Source organism: Salvia hispanica, chromosome 5 (genome assembly GCF_029641045.1).
Source record: "Salvia hispanica isolate PSC_SH4W2 chromosome 5, Shi_PSC_v1, whole genome shotgun sequence".
Classification (NCBI taxonomy): domain Eukaryota; kingdom Viridiplantae; phylum Streptophyta; class Magnoliopsida; order Lamiales; family Lamiaceae; genus Salvia; species Salvia hispanica.
In genome coordinates this window covers 4,192,599-4,211,241 of record NC_142696.1, presented here as the reverse complement: position 1 = coordinate 4,211,241, position 18,643 = coordinate 4,192,599, and the positions used below count along the sequence as shown (strand labels likewise).

Sequence of the window (18,643 nt, the reverse complement as noted above, 5' to 3'; positions counted from 1 at the left end):
GCATAGAGTTGAAATCTGACAAAATAAATCTAGTTGAATGCAGTCCAAAATGCGTTAGCTTTCATTTTCAGAAAATAGTTTGTTAGATGTCGTATTTAATGTGCATTTATTGAGTATGATGTTAATATCTAGCAACAATACACTATTGAAGCATAGAATATGGTTAGAGCATCCGGGGCAGCAGCATTAATGCTCACAGTCAAATGAAGTGGACTTATGAAATATGCTAAGTAGTAGTAGTATAAGATATTTTTACCCTGTTATAGCATTAATGTTCCTCAACTGTTTTGAAAGTTAAAACATTGTCAGGCTAATTCGAAGGGATGTGGTCTCCTCATAGCCTATGCTTTTAAATTCTTTAAATGAACGTAATAAGTATGGCCATATTTTGAATGTTTGTCACTTTTCATTTCATTTTGTTAGTTACATGTCTATGTAGTGTAAGGTAATATATTTCTAAATTAGAAATGAAAGCATAAATCATTTTTTGTAATTTTATTTATTTTTTAATTCTAACAAAATGAGCGTTTGTAATTTTATTTTAGAGTAAATGTCAAAACTGATCCTGAATATATGCCCATTTTATGTTTTTGGTTTTACACTTTATCTTTTGAAATTTTGCATCCTGAACATTTCAATCCAGATCACAATTGGTCCTACACTAACAATTCCGTCAATTTTTAAATGATTTTAACCTGATTTTGATCAATTTTTAAACGATTTTAACCCGAATGGGACTGTTAAAACCATCAAAATCGGGTTAAAACCGTTTAAAAATTGACTGAATTATTAGTGTAAGACCAATTGTGATCCGAGTTGAAATGCTCAGGATGCAAAAATTTAAAAAATAAAATATATGACCAAAATCGTAAAATAGGCATAGGTTCGAAACTAATTTTAGCCTAGGCTGTGGGTGATTGCTTATTTGCCAAATTAAAATCACGGTGATTGTGGAATACTAGTACTATAATTTAAGCAAATAATTTTATATGACCCAAGGAAAAATTGTGAGTAATCCGTTTCTTAATTATCATTGAGGGTAATTATGTGTATATTAAATTAAAATAGGATTCCCGTACCGTAAATAAAAGAAATGTGTAAATATAATGTGCATTTTCCATTTTCCATTTTCCATTGTTGTGAATATTATTAAAAGAAGTAAATAGGATATGTTTGCAGAAACGTGTAGAGTATCAGGCAATAAGGTAAATAAATAGAAAAATAATGAGCGTGGTTACCTTTAACTGCAAATATTATTCTAGTAGGCAGAATCGTCTCGGTCACGGCTGATAACGTGCTACGTCGCCAATGCTTTAAAAATATGAGTAGTACATGGTTTCTTTGGATACTATATTACCTACTTTATATCTCAATCATTCAACTCATTTTTTCAATACCAAATTTATAAATTAATGGTTAGACAATTCTATTCAATCATCTGATTTTTGACTATCCAATATTTTATTAGTTCTATTGTCAACACCAAAGTTATAAATTACTATATGTATATAGTTAATAATTCTACACTAATACCATTAATGTTTCAAAATAACTGAGTAGTTACACAAAAGATCAAACTTCTAAAACACATGTATTGAAAACAAGGACAAATTCAATACTCCGAATTGCAATACGATCAACGAAAACCACAAATAAAGATGATGATTTTGGATGGGCTGAAATTCTGATTTACAAAGACTTTTATGAAGATGTAGCAGAAGTACTACTTATTTATACTACTTATTTATACTGCATATATCCCTTGGTTTACGGTTCGGACGGTTAATCGCGAAACCGTAGCTAACGGTTACGGTTCTGAACCGAAACCGTCACGTTTAGGACCGTGGGCTGGTTCGCGAAAACTATGAAACCGAGCCGGAACTGTGAAAAACTATTAAAAAAAACGCGGGAAAACTACCGGTTTGAAACCGATGGTTTTAAAACCGGAACCGGAACCGCGAAACATCCTCACAGTTTGGCAATTTTCAAAATCGGAACCGTAGCCGCCGGTTCTAAAACCGTGGGCATCTCTACCCCTGGTGCAGCAATTTCTAGATTTGCAGGTCATGTTTTGCTGGCAGGTGGTGCTTTCCTAACAGATTTCTCTATGCAATCGGCAATGCGCAGTCTGCTTGAGGCAGATCACTGCAGCCTGCATCATCTTCCAAAGCATCATCGGTGTAAGAGTGAGGTGATCGGAGGTTACCATGAGTTTGAAACGCCTCCAACCCACTGGAGGGCAGGGTACCATCACCTGGCGACGTGCCATATGTTCCTTTGTTTTGCTTCTCCAGGAAACCTTTTGGATTAAAATACTTCTCCATGGCCACTTTTTCTTCATCATCTTGAAATATTGGCTAGAACTCTAGCCAACCTTTTACTTATAAAAAAAAAGGATACAGTCAATTCGCATAATGTTAAGAATAATCATAACTCCAACAATGCATAATGCCACAAATTAAATTATACACATCATATGATAAAAGATTCATGTCCCCTTTAATATCATTCTTCTACATAATTGGATGCGTTGTTGTCAGCTGAGTCCGAACTATGATAGGAATTTATCGTTTGATTGGATACTTGGGCTAATTTCATGCATTGGTTATGGAGTTAAATTCTAGTATAATTTTCCGGGTCTAATAAAGTTATGTAAGCCAGGTGTGTAGAGAAAATGCCAGATCCAGGAAGAAAGAGAAAATCGCCTGGATAAAGAAGCTGACAGAGAAAGTGAGCAAAAAAGAAAAGTTTACCAGAAGAAGGAGCATCCGAGAAAAGGGCAGAATGGGGATTACAAGGAAGAATCTAGAAGCTCCACTCCTTATAAATAAGAACACGCGGCTTACATGAAAAAAAGGATTCATCATCTTTTAGCTCTTAGCTCTTTACCAGACGAATGATGTGCACCACCGATACCCAACAGTGGTATCAGAGCCCTAGTTCAGGGGCTGGGCCTGTGTGGCTCGGGGTTTCGGTAGGTTGCGCTTGCAAGTTCTCCGATGTCTCTGCGTGAGCTCGACCAAGACCTGTGGTGACTTGGTGACCTGACATGTGATCTTGGTCTGGTGGTCTTGGTTTGAGGGGAGGATTGTGGTAGAGCAAATCATATTCCACATCGGAGAATGAACAAGAGTTGCAAGCATATATAAGGGCTACCCCAACTCCATTAGTATGAGGCCTTTTGGGGAGTACCCCAAGAGCAAAATCGTGAGGGCTTTGCCCAAAGCGGATAATATCATACTAATGTAGAGTTCGGGTGTGCACCACCGATACCCAACAGTGTGTATATAGTAGGATTTGTTGTAGATCATCCCGAGGGATGCTAAACTTGCTCATTAAAGGGGGTGTCCAATTTACACTAAAATACTAAAACAGCATATTTAAAGTAGGCGACTTTTGCAGGTGCAATTTTGCAACCTAATAATCCAAAAATCGTTCAATTCAGGAAGGCTAGGACTAAGGGTGTGTTTGGTATCTTTTTAGCCCATGACATGAAAGTCTTTCATTAATGGGCCTTATTTTCAGTTAACTCGTAGTTCGGAAATTAATGGGCCTTACGTTTTCTAGTCTAATGGCCTATAAGGTACTTTTACAAAAGAAGAATCAGGATAATTGATAATTTGATACTCCATTTATCATTAATTGACGATTGTTATTTTAAATACGCATGATTTATAATTCGTATGTTAAATATTTGTCTCAAATTTTTTTATGTCGATGTTATTAGACTCTTCCACGCCAAGAAGCACATCAACATAATGATATGATATCAAAGCAAGTTTCATCGTTGCAATAGACCATATAAAATAACTTCACTATAAAATAAAACAATTTTTTTTCTTAATATTTTAATTATAGATCTACCAACAATTGCATGTACATGACTAATGATGAGTGAAAAATAATTATTCAAAAAGAAAATATCCACATCATAAAATTGAAATATAATCACTCCCAATTATCTTGAATTGATATTTGAAACTTATGCTTAGATCCAATAGTAGGTACATTTTGATACATAAGTACACAACATATACATATATATACCCGTCGCTCACATTTGATAGGTACGGAGGCACTACACACTTGTTAAGTCAACAATGTCAGGAATCAAAACCTCAAATATTTGAGCACGTGTCACCTCGTTTTCAATCTCACTTTTTATCACCAATCTTCACGATTCTCCCACCTTGCAGCTGCAATATGTGAACTTTTGCGTGCTTTGGTTTCAGACAAATGGGACATCATTTTCATTGCATCTTTTTTAATCAAAATTGGCTTTTGAAACCAGCAAAAGAGTGATCTAGAGATAAACCCCACCCCCCCTTTCCAGCATACATTAAATTATCATTTATAGTTCAATCAACATTTGACTATTCACCTTAAAATATCAATTTGCCACCTGGATTTCTCTTTACTCTATCATTTGACGATCAAAATACAGCTTCAAGAACTTCATTCTTCGCCTTGTTTTAGGTACTTAAATATGATATGATTTGCATAAATACACACAACCTGGGAAATGGCCAACCACTACTCCACAAGTCATCGCGTTTAGCACTATTTATTTCCAAAAAAAAACAAAACAGGTTTTGATCGCTTTCCAAATTCAGGCAATTTCCATAACTGGGAGATCAGATGGAGGCGGAAGTGGTAGAGATTCTATTGCCGAAGAACAAACCGAATCTATCGCGGCGAGATTCTTGGAACGAAGCGAATCTTGAGCTGAAGAGCTATGGATCAGGCCTGAAATGGGTGTTTCTAGATTATTCTAGTCTCTGGAGAGCTGGGCTCTCGTGGTCCGTTTTCTTTGTGCTGAACATCGGCGTTCCCCTCGTCTCCCACTTCGTATTCTCCTGCTCCGACTGCGATCCCAGCCACCAGCGGCCCTTCGATGCAATCACTCAGCTCTCCCTCTCCCTCTTCGCCGCCATCTCCTTCCTCAGCATCTCTTCCTTCGCACAGAAATACGGCCTTCGCAGGTTTCTCTTCCTCAATAGGCTGTCTGAAGAAACTGAAAAGGTTCAGCAAGGCTACACTCACCAGCTTCATGTAAGTTTATAGACTGAATGGGCTTTCTCTCCTAACAGACTAGCCTTTTGAGCTGATTTATCCTGTTTGGTCTGTATCAGACTCTTTGTTTTTAATTGGAAATATGTATGTATGCAGAGATCGATGAAGCTGCTGTGGGCGTTCGTGCTCCCCTGTTTCATAGTGGACAGCGTGTACAAGATATGGTGGTTTAGCACGGGAGGAGACCAGATTCCATATGTTTACAACATCTACCTGAGCAAATCCATCGTTTGCATCCTCCTCATGTGCTCGTGGCTCTACCGTGTATCAATCTGCTTCCTCGTCTGCGTCCTCTTCCGCCTCACCTGCTACCTCCAGCTCCTCAGACTAGACGAGTTCGCTAAGGTCTTCGAAAGAGAATCCGAGGTGGCAACCATCTTGGTGGATCATCTCAGCATCAGAAGAAATCTCCGTGTCATTAGCCACCGGTTCAGGCTCTTCATCTTGTCCACTCTGATCCTAGTCACCATAAGCCAATTCGCTTCGTTGCTCGTCACCACCGAGCCTAGATCAAACGTTAACATAGCCACAGCAGGCGAACTCGCGGTACTAAAAAAACTATGATCGTTATCGTTTTATTTATATACTAGTATATGTTTAGAATATGATCTAATAGTGGATGTGTTTTATTGCAGCTATGTTCGATGACATTGGTGACAGGGCTGTTTATCTGCTTGCGAAGTGCTGCGAAGATCACGCACAAGGCGCAAGCAGTTACGTGCTTAGCAGCTAAGTGGCATGCCTGTGCCACGATCAGCTCGTTTGATGAATTAGATGATGTGACTCCTCCGGCTCAGATTGCTTCAGCGGCCGCGGCTGTTGTGGATTGGGATACGGATAATGAAGAAGGGGATGGAGATGATGTGTTGGATAACACCAACTTAGTTCCTATTTATGCCAATACTATTTCTTACCAGAAGAGGCAAGCTCTAGGTCAGTCTTTGTGGTGGAACCATGCCATTTTTTCAAATTTAATTCTACTAGAATTGTAAGTAAATAAGTGTGTTTTGATGCAGTGACATATTTCGAGCACAACAGAGCTGGGATCACTGTGTATGGATTTATGCTGGACAGAACATGGCTGCACACTATATTTGCCATACAACTTTCACTCACACTCTGGATCTTGAACAAGACTATTGGGATTTCATAATTTTGGTATATACATAACGGTGATTGTCTGATTGATGAGGTTCAATTTTGGTGATTTTACTGATTTATGTAACAATTACCTAATCAATAATTTGTGTAGTGATGATAGTAGAAGTTTTGAGATATATTATGATTGGGATTTTGTTTGTAGTGAATCATATTGCTCCTAAGATGCTTATGCTAATGTAAATTTCGTGTTTTAGGTATATAGATTACCTTTTCCACTTTGTCTACTTGATTACGTTTGATTCTGTATTAAATGAAACTTATCCTCTTTTGTTATTAGAGGATGGATCTTGAATATTACTACTTATTAAAACTTTTTTGAGTTCGCGCAGATTTTTCTGAATTAGTAATCCAACTTTTTTTGAGTTTCATCACCTAACCTATTATGCTCCCTCTGTTACACAAATAACTTTGCAGATTACATTTGACAAGACTCAAAAGATATCAAATTAAGACTGAATTAAATGTAAAAAAGTTGTGCATTGGAAATTGGCAGTACAAAATTGAATTCTTAGCACAATGCCACAAAATTATTACTACTTAAAGAGAGACACGCCTACTCTTACATGCGCCGCAGCAGTGCATCTACGCCGTGGAAGGAGGAGTTGGAAGGAACGGCGGAAGAGGAATAAACGGTGGCAATTGAAAAATGGGAGGAAGAGGACCCAAGGGTGGCAGATGCGGCAGAGGACCCAGAGGAGGCAAATGCGGCAACGGAGGCAACTGAAAAATGGGAGGCAGAGGCAGTTGCGGCAGAGGACCCAGCGGTGGCAATTGAAAAATCGGCGGCAGAAGAGACTCGGGCTTCACACTCGACGACGGACCACTGCATTCCAAGAAAACAGACATCACACACACACACACATATATATATATACAGACATAGAGCTATGACCAAATGCTAACTAATTTTCAATCCAAAACTGCGAATGTATTAATATAATCAACACAAAGACATAAGTATATCAACCGTTAGTCTTATGTTGATATGTTTATATCTTTGTGTTGTAAATTTAACATACAAAATTGAAAATTAGGTAGTTATACGCATAGAATTAGTTGATGAACATCCAAAATGAGTGTAATAATAAAAAGGCAGAGGCTTACAGGCAAGTGAGGAGGGGGTAGAAGGCGGGGAGATTGCAGATGTCGGGAAGCAGTTTGGCATTGGCTGGGAGAAAGGTGGAGGTGAGGGGTTTAAGAGCCTCGCACAAAGTCTTGGCGTCGCCTAAAGCAACCAACTGTTTGGCTGCAGTGCAGCACTTGCCTCCGGGCGCCGTCGGATTAGGATTGCGCAGGAAGTCTGCGCATTGGAGTATGGTGGAAGCCGCGCTTATGTAGTCCACCGCCGACGCCGCCTCCGTCGTCACCGCTAATGCAACCAACAATGTTACCAACGTTGCCATAACCGATCTACCCATATTTAACTTGGGATGTTTTTTTCTGTGTTTTGGTGTGGTGTGTGCTCTTTATTTATACTATGAAGATGGTGCTTGAGTATTGAATTCGATTTCTATTATTTGAAGGTTGTAAATGCGATTGAAGCACTGATTGTGGATTGTGATTTCAATTCGATTTGATTGTTGTAATTGGAGCGGATTTTGGTCTGAATTTGGTATGTGGGTGGGAATTGATAAGTGAATTACGGTTTTTGCTCACTCATGGATATTGGTATACTGATTTTAATTAAATGCCTAATTTACTGCAGTTTTTCATTCTAAGTAAATTTACTCATATAAAATCTTACTCCATTCGTCTCACATAATTTTACACATTTTGACCCGGCACGGATTTTAAGAAATGTAATGGAAAGTAAGTTGAAATAGTTGATGGGATGTATGTCCTACTTTTAAAGTATTAGTTTTATAATAAAATGTGAATAGAAATGAGTTAGTGAAATATGAGGTCCACTACCAAAAATGATAGGAGGAAAAGTGAAATGAGACAAATTATGTGGACGGCCTAAAATGGAATAATGGGTAAAATTATGTGGGACGGAAGAAGTAATTTACATTTTCCTATTTTAGGTAAATTTACTCATATTCCACTATATTATTTAAAAACTTACAAAGTTACATCTAGTCAAAACGAGACTAAATATTATGGAAGGAATAACTTTTTAAAGAAATATAAATAAAATTGTCATTAATTTTTCAAAAAAAAAGAAATACAAATTTGAAGTGGTTATCTTTCAAAAACTTATTTAGAATTAAATATTGGCAAGCAACAACTTAATCCAAATCTTTGTGCAGTCCCAAAATGATTTATAGATTTCTTTTTAAAATATGCCACTTAAAGTGACATATTTCTGAAAATATGTTACTTTTATTTTCTATCATTGATTCTTTAATGTTATTCTATGTCCTATTTTATTTTTTTTCACTTTGCACACTAATATTATTGCATGAAATTTTATGCCGAAAAATAATCTTTTGATTTGAATAATACAAAGGGATGGTTGTGAAGGAGAATGATCCATTGCTAACTAATTAGCAATCTCAAACTAAGACTAAATCTTAGCCATTAGATTAGAAAATCTAGTAGTTGAAATAATGCTACGTGGATTATATTTTTAATTAAGAAAATTAATAAATAAAATTAGAGGGTATTAATGTCAATTCTCACTCATTAAAATCATTTTAAAACTTTAAATTTACATAATTCTCTCGATTTAAATTATTTTTTCGCAAAAAATATATCAAATTAAAGATAATTTTATAAGAATTCCAACGAGATCTTAATTGCATATGTTCCGCCGACGTTCGGATGATGAAATTTGATATTTTTTATTTTAGTTTTCGTAAATGTTGATAACCAGATTTTTATCAACAAATATATCAAAAAATCTCAATAAAACCATTTAAAAATCTCAATGAATATGTGTTGATATTTTCTTGTACTAGTGTTGATATTCTTATGTCATATTGTTGATATTTGTAATACACTATGTTGATATTAAAAAAACATTAACGAAAATTATCATATGATAACATAATGACGATATTACTCTTTTGTTGATATTTTGTCTACTATTTATTGAGATTCGTAAGATTTAATCTCATCCACTCATTTTAAAATCTAAGGTTGAGGATTTGGTCTTGATTTTGGATCTATGCTATAAGCATTAGAATATGACTTTGCGGGCTTTTAGCCCATATCCTGTTTATTCTTTGCGGCGAATAAATCTTAGCCCAAATACTTTGATACATTGATCAATTGATTTGAGAATGAAAAGATAATTTATCATCCAAAAATGGTGTGACTTTGAGAATTTGGGTTTTCAATTTTTTCATTGTTAATTCATCTTCACTAAGAACGGTTTGGAAACAATAAAAATAAAGCATATAAATATAAACCCAACTTAGTCAACAGTATTACTTTGTTTGAGCCATGGAAGATACATAATAGGAGTACTACTTTTTTTTTTTATTGATTTGTTTCCAGCATGCTCATATCCTGTCGCAGTCAATATTAGGAGTGACAGCAATGGAGATGGTAACATTGCAAAGCTGAGGGATCAGCTGAGCTTTAGTGATGTTAACAGGGAAAAGCCTATAAAGTCCCTTGAAGCACTTGCATATCGCCTGCCGATCCTCGCTCGACTCCCTCTCCAGCTTCTCCAGAGACTGCACTGCGCTGCAGCAGGCCGAGCTCGGCGCCGCCTCCCCGCTCAGCATGAAACTTTGGCACGGAAGCACCTTCGACACCGCATCCCCGCACCCGATCGCCGCCGTCGCACGCCAAACGACCACGGCCATAATTACCGCCGCAAACACCCACCTCAATGAACTCATCTTCATCTTCGAGGAGGTAGTGCTAGTGCCCCTTGCTATTTATAGTAGCGCTTCAGTGGTTTCTGGTTTGAATTTCTATGTATTGTTAGGTGATGCGAGTAATTACACTTTGTCATCTTTTACCAGAACAAATATATATTTTGTCATTTTCTACCAGAACAAATTAAATACTCTAACAGCTTCGCATACCATGCATGTATTTTAGACAACCTAGCCAAAATTTTGTGACTTTCTCAATTTTTAGTTATTTATTTATATGATCATCATTGAGCTGAAATACCAAAAATTTAGCCATCTTGAGTCGCTCAAATTCGATGATCTCAGATGCATATCTTATCTTCCCAAATAATGAGGAAAATAATTGATAATATGAAAGTGAGAGAGATAATTAAGAAAACTGATTTTGTTCTCTGATGCTGCAATTTGAAAATCTACATTTCAACAAATTAAATTCTGTGAAGCAGTACAAAAAAACAAAACGAAAACAGATGGTGTTATGTAGTACTACTAGTACTTATGAATTTATAAAAACATAAAAAAATACTACTCCCTCCGTCCCACTTTAGCAGTCCCATTGACTTTTCTGCACTCATTTTGTAAAAATGATAATAAATAGTTAAAGTGGAAAAATAATAAAGTAAAAAAAAGAATAATATAGAGAAGAGTTTTATCTACATTATTCTCTTTTTTACTTTATTATTTCTCCACTTTAACTATTTATTATCATTTTTATAAAACGAGTGCAGAAAAGTCAATGGGACTGCTAAAGTGGGACGGAGGGGGTACTAAACATGAATTTAATGAAGCTAATTAATTAAGAAGTAAACTACTAAAGAATCAGACAACCAAAGAAGAAAAAAACATAACTAATCCTAATAGATTGCTTCAACATATATGCAAGCGGAGTCGAGTTAAAATTTGTCATGTTAGTTAATAAATAAGGTAAATTATTTGATTTTATGTTAATAAATTGATGAGTGGGTATTTGGTACATTAGATGAATTAGCAAAAGTTAAATTAATACTCTCTATATCTGGTATTAGGAGTTCAGATCGAGTTCGGCACGGATTTAAAAAAATAGTATAAAGAAAAGTCGGTAGAAGAAGTACTATTTGTGTATGCTACGGTCATGTTCGGTTTTTTATAGATTAAATAGTAGTGAGATACAATATGAGATAAAATAATATGGGCCTTGTCGAAGACTAAATTAGTAATAGATTTTATTTTGTTGTTTGGTTGCTAAGATTATATCTAAGATTATTTTAGTATAGTGTATGCTTAATGAAATTAATATTACTTTAGTTTACAAATTATAAAAAAACAAGTTTAATTAATTGATTAACTAATTATATATTTATTACTAGTATTAAATAAAATTAAATTTTAATTGTGATTTAAATTATTGTAAAGAAATAAATAATTGGGCACTCCACTAAACCCCTCTAAAGAAAAATGACACCCATTAGACCAAAAAATGCATATAAAATCATTTGTACCAGCTCTCCAGCTTATAGTACAAACCAAAATAGAGAGAGAAATATATGTATGCCTATATACTATATAGTGAAGAAAGATGTGGAGTCAACCGAAAAGTTTAAATTTCCGTCTCTTTTCTACTCACAGAAAGTCTTTTTCTTAGCGGCGGCGCCAAGAATGTGGTGAGGAAGTGAGTTGGGGTGGAAGATAAAAAAAAAATAGGCGCGATTAATTTGTCGTAGGGGTAAGGGGCGGATGGCTTGTCATGCGATAACACTCAGAACCATCACTGTGGAGGCGGGCCAAGATACTTTTGTCATGGGCCGAGTTGTGGGGGTAAAGCAAACCGAATGGAAGATTAGTGGGTATGGACAGAAATAGTCTTGGGCTATCCCTCTACCTGAACGGGACCTATGAGAATTGAGTTAGTGGAACGTGGGGTTTATTGATCATTTATAATGAAAGTGAATTGAGACTTCTAATAACAAACAGACTAAAATTGTAAGTGAGCCTCTGAATAATGGATAATTAAAGAGATTACATATAAAAATAAACATAAAATAATACAAAAATATTAATGGTGGGGCACAAGTTAGAGACGTCAAAAAATGGGTTAGATAGAGAAGCTCTCCGGAGTGACAAAGAAAACAGTTAATAGTTTGGCTCGTGAATTCTATGCACACATATTTATGATCCATTATGAAGTAATTTTTACTAGATATAAGTTCATGTTTAATGTAAAATGAATAGAGTATTAACTATTGTGATGATGGCATTTTTTTTTATTGTACTATATACAAAAACCTTGTTGCTTTAACATTCTTCGTCGCATATATCGTATATATGTGTGTGTCGTTGGACTTGGATTGGTACTGATTTAATTTCTTCTATACGAAATAGTCAGTTTCTCTAATTTAACCTATCGATTAATGCATGTAGAGTAGAGGAGAGAACATTCTTGCATGACTGGTATTGTTACCTTGAAAACATCGAACCATTGTGATCTCCGAAAGCGTCTCAGCTGAGTCTGAGTACGTAATGGCATGGGCCCACGCGCAAACTCCACTTTTTTTTAAACTACTTTTATTATTTTCTCTTTATCTTGGGGGTTTTGATACTCATTAATTAGGGTTGTCACAAGACTCTCCAAACTCAGAAACAAGTGGACATTTTTTTCAAAGGATTCTTCATGGCTGTAAGTATTTTTTCTTTCTACCCTCTCTATGGCATTTCAAAGTGTATAATTCATGGCTAATTAGGTTAATTGTTATCTTCGGTTTTTGTCTTTTATTTTTTAATTACTCCATATATTTGATTGCCTTGAGTAAACATGTCGCCTTTGTTGGTGGTGGTTACATATGGCTTTGCTTCTAATGAAAGATGAGTGTGAGTTGAGACATGTTCTCCAGAGTTTACTGTTTAACTCAACTGTATCAATCATAATTTCTATTGCAATTGCACATATACAATACAAGCTCTTCATATAGTGAAATTATTTAATGGTAATGCAGCAGCAATCGCATCTTCATGTGCCTAAGTTCGGAAACTGGGATGGTGACAACGTGCCCTATACTGCCTTCTTTGAGAATGCGCGCAAAGATAAAGCAAGCGGGATTAGAATCAATCCAAACGATCCACAGCAGAACCCGGAGGCCTTCCTTCCAGTTGCACCCTCTCTCAGTTTAAGCCCGGATAATGAGCCATCGCCAGTCTTGCCAAGGTTTGGTAGACACAGAACCACTTACGAACAGCAGGATGGTAGCCGCACCACAATGTCTTCGGGATCAAGCAGTAATGGTAGTTCTGCCAATCCAGTCCTTAAGCCCAAGCATTACCACAAAAAAACAGACAGTAGCAATGCTGATGACTTTGTAAGTATATACTACTACTACATTAATATTTGCACATATTTCTTTTTTCATTCAAATGCTTCTTTCTAGTCATACAATTGCAAATAGTTAGGCTGGCTACACCTTTAATAGAGGGAACATATATAGATATTCCCTTTGGTAGCATAAATGAACACAAATGAATTACTACTATCTGTTTAATATTGCAAGTGTTGATATAACCACTGCAGTCGCACAGATCAGTGTCGGTTCCAAAATTCGGGCAATGGGATGAAAATGATCCGAGATCAGGGGAGGGATTTACCGTAATTTTCAACAAAGTGAAGGAGGAAAAACACATAGCTGCAGCCAAGTTTCCTCCTGTTCCAATACATACTACCAACAATTATCAGCCTAGCCGTGAAAAGGAGACGAGAAAGGTATGATTTGCTTTGCATATTTACACAAAAAAAGGAACCAAATTCATCTTTGTGACACTAAATATATGAATATTGGCTTTTCTTGTGTTCTTTTAAATGTGCAGAAATGTTGCTGCCTGTTTTGAGGAGCAAAACATGGAGGTTGTTGAGTTTGATAATGCTTCATATTTTGATATTCTCCAACTGCAGTTTTTCTATAGCACATGCATGAATCTTCTTTTATCTCAGAGACTGTTACACAACATTTTTTAACTGAAATTAAAAATTTCTTTCAACAGTTTGGAATCTATTTTATTGATCATGTTGAGGAAAAACAATCTTTTGTAGATCATGTTCTTAATACAGTTGTAAAACGATTGATTAGTGCCGAAACGAGTTAAGAATATATCTGCGATGGAACATTTTATGACACCAACTATTTAAGGTTATTCTTCTTGAAATTTCAGTCAATTTAAATCAACTTTCCAAATGGTTGGTACTTAAGTTGGTTTAACAAATATAACACAGCTTCTAGATAATTTATTTCAGTATATATCCGAATAAGGGATATATTCAAATGATAAATGTGATAATTTTAATAATGGATTTTTAATATTATATCACAAAGATTGTTCCATTTTTTCATTTCCGTCCGTCCCACAAAGTTTGTCCCATTTCACTTTTACCATTTTTGGTAGTGGACCCTATATTCCACCAAATCATTCATACTCATATTTTATTATAGAGTAAAGGCCAAATGTGATCCCTAACATATGACCGTTTTATCAATTTGGTCTTTAACATTATCATTTTGATTATTTGGTCCCTCACAAATAAACTCGGACTCGAATCGATCCTCACTTAACAGAACTGTCAAAAAATAGACAGTGATTGTAATTTGACTATATTAAATTACTAATGGTAATTAATTATACCTAATTATAATTCTTAATTCCTATTAAATTACAAATTATTCATTTCATTTTGCAACTAATACTATCTTTTTTCCAATTTTACTAATAGGAAAAGAATTATAATTAGGTATAATTAATTACCATTAGTAATTTAATATAGTCAAATTGCGGTCATCGTTTATTTTTTGACGGTTCTGTTAAGTGGGGACCGATTCGGGTCCGAGTTTATTTGTTAGGGACCAAATAATCAAAAAGATAATGTTAAGGACCAAATTGATAAAACGGTCATATGTTAGGAACCACATTTAACCTTTACTCTTTATTATAAAACTAATACTTTAAAAGTAGGACTCGCATCCCACCAACTTTTTCAACTCACTTTTCATTACATTTCTTAAAACCCGTGTCGAGTCAAAGTGGGACTATCTTTGTGGGACGATGGGAGTATTAAAAATGTCAATATAATGACACGAGCGTGCCAACACAAATTTAAGTAAATGTTTATGTTTAAATGACAATATTGTCAATCTAAATTATTTTATTGACATACTCATGTTATATTATTTGATACTTTTAATATAATGTGCTGATTAATTATCAAAGTCATAACATTAAGCTAGTTAGTATTACTATTTAACATGACCCTATCGAATAATAATACATAAAAATTCAGGTGTTGTTCAAGCTAAGTATTTACACCCATACAAAATATTTTATTTTTAGTACTATTATTTATAAAAAGTTTTAATTTGCTATGGATAAGAAAGAACTTTTATTATTCCATCCTCTTTGGAATAAATTGGTACAAAATTTAATTTGGTATAAATTAAAGGTGCAATTTATATACCCCCATATCCACTAGTTCATATGCCTAAAATTGATTATGGTCAACTGTGAAGCCCAACATATAGAGTTGTCAAAGTTTGACCTTTCGAACACTCTGCTGTGAGTGGCATTGTACCAAATCTATGCGATTGATGTCAACTCCATTTTCCAAATTCGAATTCTCCATTACACACGTAACTAGACAATTTTCGTCAACGCTTATCTGTAAACTAGTGAGTTTTAACTATGGTAATTTACAGAAAGTTTAAATTATTACATATTCTTTGTATCATTAATCTTATAATTATTTTTCTTATTATTATTTGTATTCTGAAAATGATTGTTGGTTCGTCGACAGTTTCTCTTTGTCATTCTGCTAAATGAAAGTTGGACTTTTTTTATGAAGACTAAAATTTTAACCAATTTTGTAGCAAAGAAAGTTCTTTTTTGCATTCATTAAATAATACAGAGGACACTAGTAGTACTAGTACTACCACAATTAGAAACTAAATTCAATGTATATATTGCTAATGTTGAACCAGAGTTGCCATACTCAAAAAAGGCAGCATGAATTACAATGTTCTATAAAGACATGAAAAGTAAGTGAAGGGACAGGAGCAGAGGAAGCAACTCAATGTTAATGTGGTCCAAACCATAAAATTCAATTCATGATCTATCCATATAATAGGCTTTAGAATGGTTGAAAATTAACAATATGCCAGAACAAGAGTTATCAACATCAAAGGAAAGTGCAAAAAGGACAAAAGGTCGCGTACAAAAAATTACATAAGCAAGTACAGAAACAAGGAAATCCAAAAGTGCTTCAAAAATGTAAAAAAATAGTACTCCAATATTTTGACATTCATGGAGTGCCTTAGATTGACTCCATATGCGGCTGTTGATTAAAGACCACTCCACTAATAGTAATAGTTAAAACTTAAAACCATACACCAAACCAGACCTCTATATAAAGCGCCTCTCTGCATCACAAGTCATATTAATTGTTTTATCTTGCACAAATTGATTGTTAGGAAATGAGGTGGCTCAAGTTGATAATGTTGTTGGCAATGATAATTCTGATATTGGTGGAAGTGGAAGCAGCAGAGGAGGAGGCAGGGTCGCTTCGTGGCGTGAGCCGTTTCCTGGCACAAAGGAGCATCAAGTGCAACAAGTACCCCAAAATATGCCGAGCCAAGGGCAGCTCTGGCCCGAACTGCTGCAAGAAAAGATGCGTGAATGTTGGCACGGACAGAGTAAACTGTGGGAGATGCGGGCATAAGTGTAAGTTTTCGGAGATATGTTGCAAGGGGAAATGCGTCAACCCTTTCACGCACAAGAAGCACTGTGGAGGCTGCGGCAACAAGTGCGGTCAAGGGACAAAATGCAGCTTTGGATTATGCAGCTACGCTAATTGATTCACTATTCATTTGTTTTGTACCTAGCCATTGCTCAGGCATTGTTTCATTTGTAATTTTACTAACCACATGCAGATTTTGTGGTTTTAGTGAGGCTGAAATTTAGTCAAAATAAGATTTAAGCACAACCAAATTGATGAATTAATCAGAAAAATTCCACATGATCACGTTCTTTATTTATATGCTCCCACCAGGCTAATAAGGGGGTGTTCGGTTTGCAAGATTATATTCGAGATTAAATTTGTATTATGTTTAATTTATGAGATTCAATCTTGCGATTCAGATAATCCTGGGATAATTTAGTAGTACTACTATTAAATGAAAACCCCCAATTACTAATTTACTTCTCTTAAACCCTTGCTCCTTTACTACCGCCGGAAAATGCTGATCGCCGGCATATTTTCAAGTATCCCCGCAGCATCTCTCTTATCCAATCACTCGGAATCCCTGCGTAGCTCCATAACTCCTCTTCTATTATCTCCATTTCCGCTACAATCAACCATTGCCAATGCTTTTCGGAGGAATTCGGGCTGGTGAAGGAAGAAGCTCATCAGGAAGGAAGCGCTCTTAGCGATTCAAAGACGAAAACGAAATGCTCGATAAACTCATCAAGTCGCACGTGCTCAGGCTTCTCAAAACGGATATGGTTGCCGTTCTTACCGAGATCGAGCGCCAGGGGGAGGTATCACTCGCCGTCGAGGTGAATTCAGCTTTTGGTTGTATCTCGTGCTTGCTGGCTGTCCATTGTGCTGTCACTGTTGTACCATGGATGCTTGTGGTTTCCTCGTTGTATTGTTAAAATGGATGGCTATTTGCATTCCGCATGCTTCTGTGCTTGCTTGGTTTGGTTTGGTTTGGCTTGCATTTGTTGTGTGATCCTGATAGTTCAGTTTTGTATGCATTATCTAAAAGTATAAGGATATGTAATATGTTTAATGGAAAAAGCTTGTGTATCCACCCCACCAATTTCTAATTAGGTTTGATTTATCCCCAAATAGGATATATGAATACTCCACAAGGTTTAATAAGTGTGGATGCACTGGAGTGTGCTTCATGTTCAAATAGTGATGAAACAGAGTACATGCAGTTGGACAACAGAATCTGAAATGGCACTGTGTATTTGAATTTATGTTCTTATGGAGAATATGCAATTACACAGAATATTATACCCTGATAATCAAGTTCGTTGACTCTGTTCGAATTTCATGTTGGCTGACACTGACAGGATGTTGGCCAATTTGCTCTGTTGCACTGTTAATTCATATTGGCTTCTCTTTCTGCCTTTTCTCTGACCACTCTGTAATTTGTGGTATTTCCAGATGTCTAAGGTGATTAAAAAATCAAGATTGGTACAAACCTGATGTTTAGCTCTATAAGGATTTGATTGTTACATTGGCTAGGCCTAGATGGAAAAAAATGAATGATGCAACGGATTTGTGGCAAAGTATGAGACAGGAAGATCTATTTCCCGACTCTCAGACCGGTTTCTTTCTCCCGATGCCATGAAAATCTATGAGGATATGAAAAAGTCTCCAGATCTTCCCAAGAAATTGCCATTTAGGATATTATTGAAGGGGTTACTTCCACATCCCTTGCTGTGGAACAAGGTCAAACAAGGTTTTGAGGAAATCTTTCCTGATCAACGCGTTTATGATCCCCCTGAGGAGATTTTTTGATTGCGATAAGGTTTGTGCTTTCTCACTTATGTGGTACATTGTGTTTATGTAAATAAACTTTTGG

The 18,643-nt window shown here is 35.7% G+C and overlaps 4 protein-coding genes and 1 pseudogene across 6 annotated transcripts; 3 read left to right on the top strand and 2 right to left on the bottom strand.

Moving 5' to 3' along the window:
• The first annotated feature begins 4,331 nt into the window (after positions 1-4,331).
• Positions 4,332-6,544, top strand: LOC125188123 (uncharacterized). 2 transcript variants are annotated; one of them, XM_048084868.2, is made up of 5 exons: positions 4,332-4,476; positions 4,614-5,052; positions 5,170-5,619; positions 5,709-6,006; positions 6,090-6,544. In XM_048084868.2, the coding sequence occupies exons 2-5, from the start codon at positions 4,639-4,641 to the stop codon at positions 6,224-6,226; spliced, it is 1,299 nt and encodes a 432-aa protein (XP_047940825.1). In that variant the 5' UTR covers positions 4,332-4,476; positions 4,614-4,638; the 3' UTR covers positions 6,227-6,544. The 2 variants fall into 2 exon arrangements, with proteins under 2 accessions (XP_047940825.1, XP_047940824.1); XM_048084867.2 differs by having other exon boundaries at positions 4,368-5,052.
• Positions 6,545-6,704: 160 nt separating this feature from the next.
• LOC148924242 (uncharacterized) lies at positions 6,705-7,692 on the bottom strand. The gene is made up of 2 exons (XM_089057988.1): positions 7,339-7,692; positions 6,705-7,057 (listed from the first exon to the last, which is right to left on the bottom strand). The coding sequence occupies exons 1-2, from the start codon at positions 7,650-7,652 to the stop codon at positions 6,817-6,819; spliced, it is 555 nt and encodes a 184-aa protein (XP_088914114.1). The 5' UTR covers positions 7,653-7,692; the 3' UTR covers positions 6,705-6,816.
• Positions 7,693-9,592: 1,900 nt separating this feature from the next.
• On the bottom strand, positions 9,593-10,046 carry LOC125191373 (non-specific lipid-transfer protein 3-like). Its single transcript, XM_048088919.2, has one exon. The coding sequence runs from the start codon at positions 10,029-10,031 to the stop codon at positions 9,681-9,683; it is 351 nt and encodes a 116-aa protein (XP_047944876.1). The 5' UTR covers positions 10,032-10,046; the 3' UTR covers positions 9,593-9,680.
• Positions 10,047-12,618: 2,572 nt separating this feature from the next.
• LOC125191298 (RPM1-interacting protein 4-like) lies at positions 12,619-14,045 on the top strand. Of its 2 annotated transcripts, XM_048088812.2 has the most exons (4): positions 12,619-12,696; positions 13,013-13,372; positions 13,582-13,770; positions 13,875-14,045. In XM_048088812.2, exons 1-4 carry the CDS (start codon positions 12,691-12,693, stop codon positions 13,893-13,895), a joined length of 576 nt encoding a protein of 191 aa, XP_047944769.1. In that variant the 5' UTR covers positions 12,619-12,690; the 3' UTR covers positions 13,896-14,045. The 2 variants fall into 2 exon arrangements, with proteins under 2 accessions (XP_047944769.1, XP_047944768.1); XM_048088811.2 differs by lacking the exon at positions 12,619-12,696 and having other exon boundaries at positions 12,961-13,372.
• A 3,239-nt stretch (positions 14,046-17,284) lies between these two features.
• Positions 17,285-18,588, top strand: LOC125189980 (protein THYLAKOID ASSEMBLY 8-like, chloroplastic pseudogene; annotated as a pseudogene).
• The last annotated feature ends 55 nt before the right edge of the window (positions 18,589-18,643 follow it).

Bases quoted from the DNA above. Each gene is read 5' to 3' on its own strand.
- LOC125188123 (XM_048084868.2), top strand. From the start codon at position 4,639: ATGGAGGCGGAAGTGGTAGAGATTCTATTGCCGAAGAACAAACCGAAT. The intron at 5,053-5,169 runs GTAAGTTTATAG...GTATGTATGCAG, and splicing joins GCTACACTCACCAGCTTCAT to AGATCGATGAAGCTGCTGTG. The intron at 6,007-6,089 runs GTCAGTCTTTGT...GTTTTGATGCAG, and splicing joins CCAGAAGAGGCAAGCTCTAG to TGACATATTTCGAGCACAAC.
- LOC148924242 (XM_089057988.1), bottom strand. From the start codon at position 7,652: ATGGGTAGATCGGTTATGGCAACGTTGGTAACATTGTTGGTTGCATTA. The intron at 7,058-7,338 runs GTAAGCCTCTGC...CTTGGAATGCAG, and splicing joins TACCCCCTCCTCACTTGCCT to TGGTCCGTCGTCGAGTGTGA.
- LOC125191373 (XM_048088919.2), bottom strand. From the start codon at position 10,031: ATGAAGATGAGTTCATTGAGGTGGGTGTTTGCGGCGGTAATTATGGCC.
- LOC125191298 (XM_048088811.2), top strand. From the start codon at position 13,001: ATGGTAATGCAGCAGCAATCGCATCTTCATGTGCCTAAGTTCGGAAAC. The intron at 13,373-13,581 runs GTAAGTATATAC...TAACCACTGCAG, and splicing joins GTAGCAATGCTGATGACTTT to TCGCACAGATCAGTGTCGGT. The intron at 13,771-13,874 runs GTATGATTTGCT...TTAAATGTGCAG, and splicing joins GTGAAAAGGAGACGAGAAAG to AAATGTTGCTGCCTGTTTTG.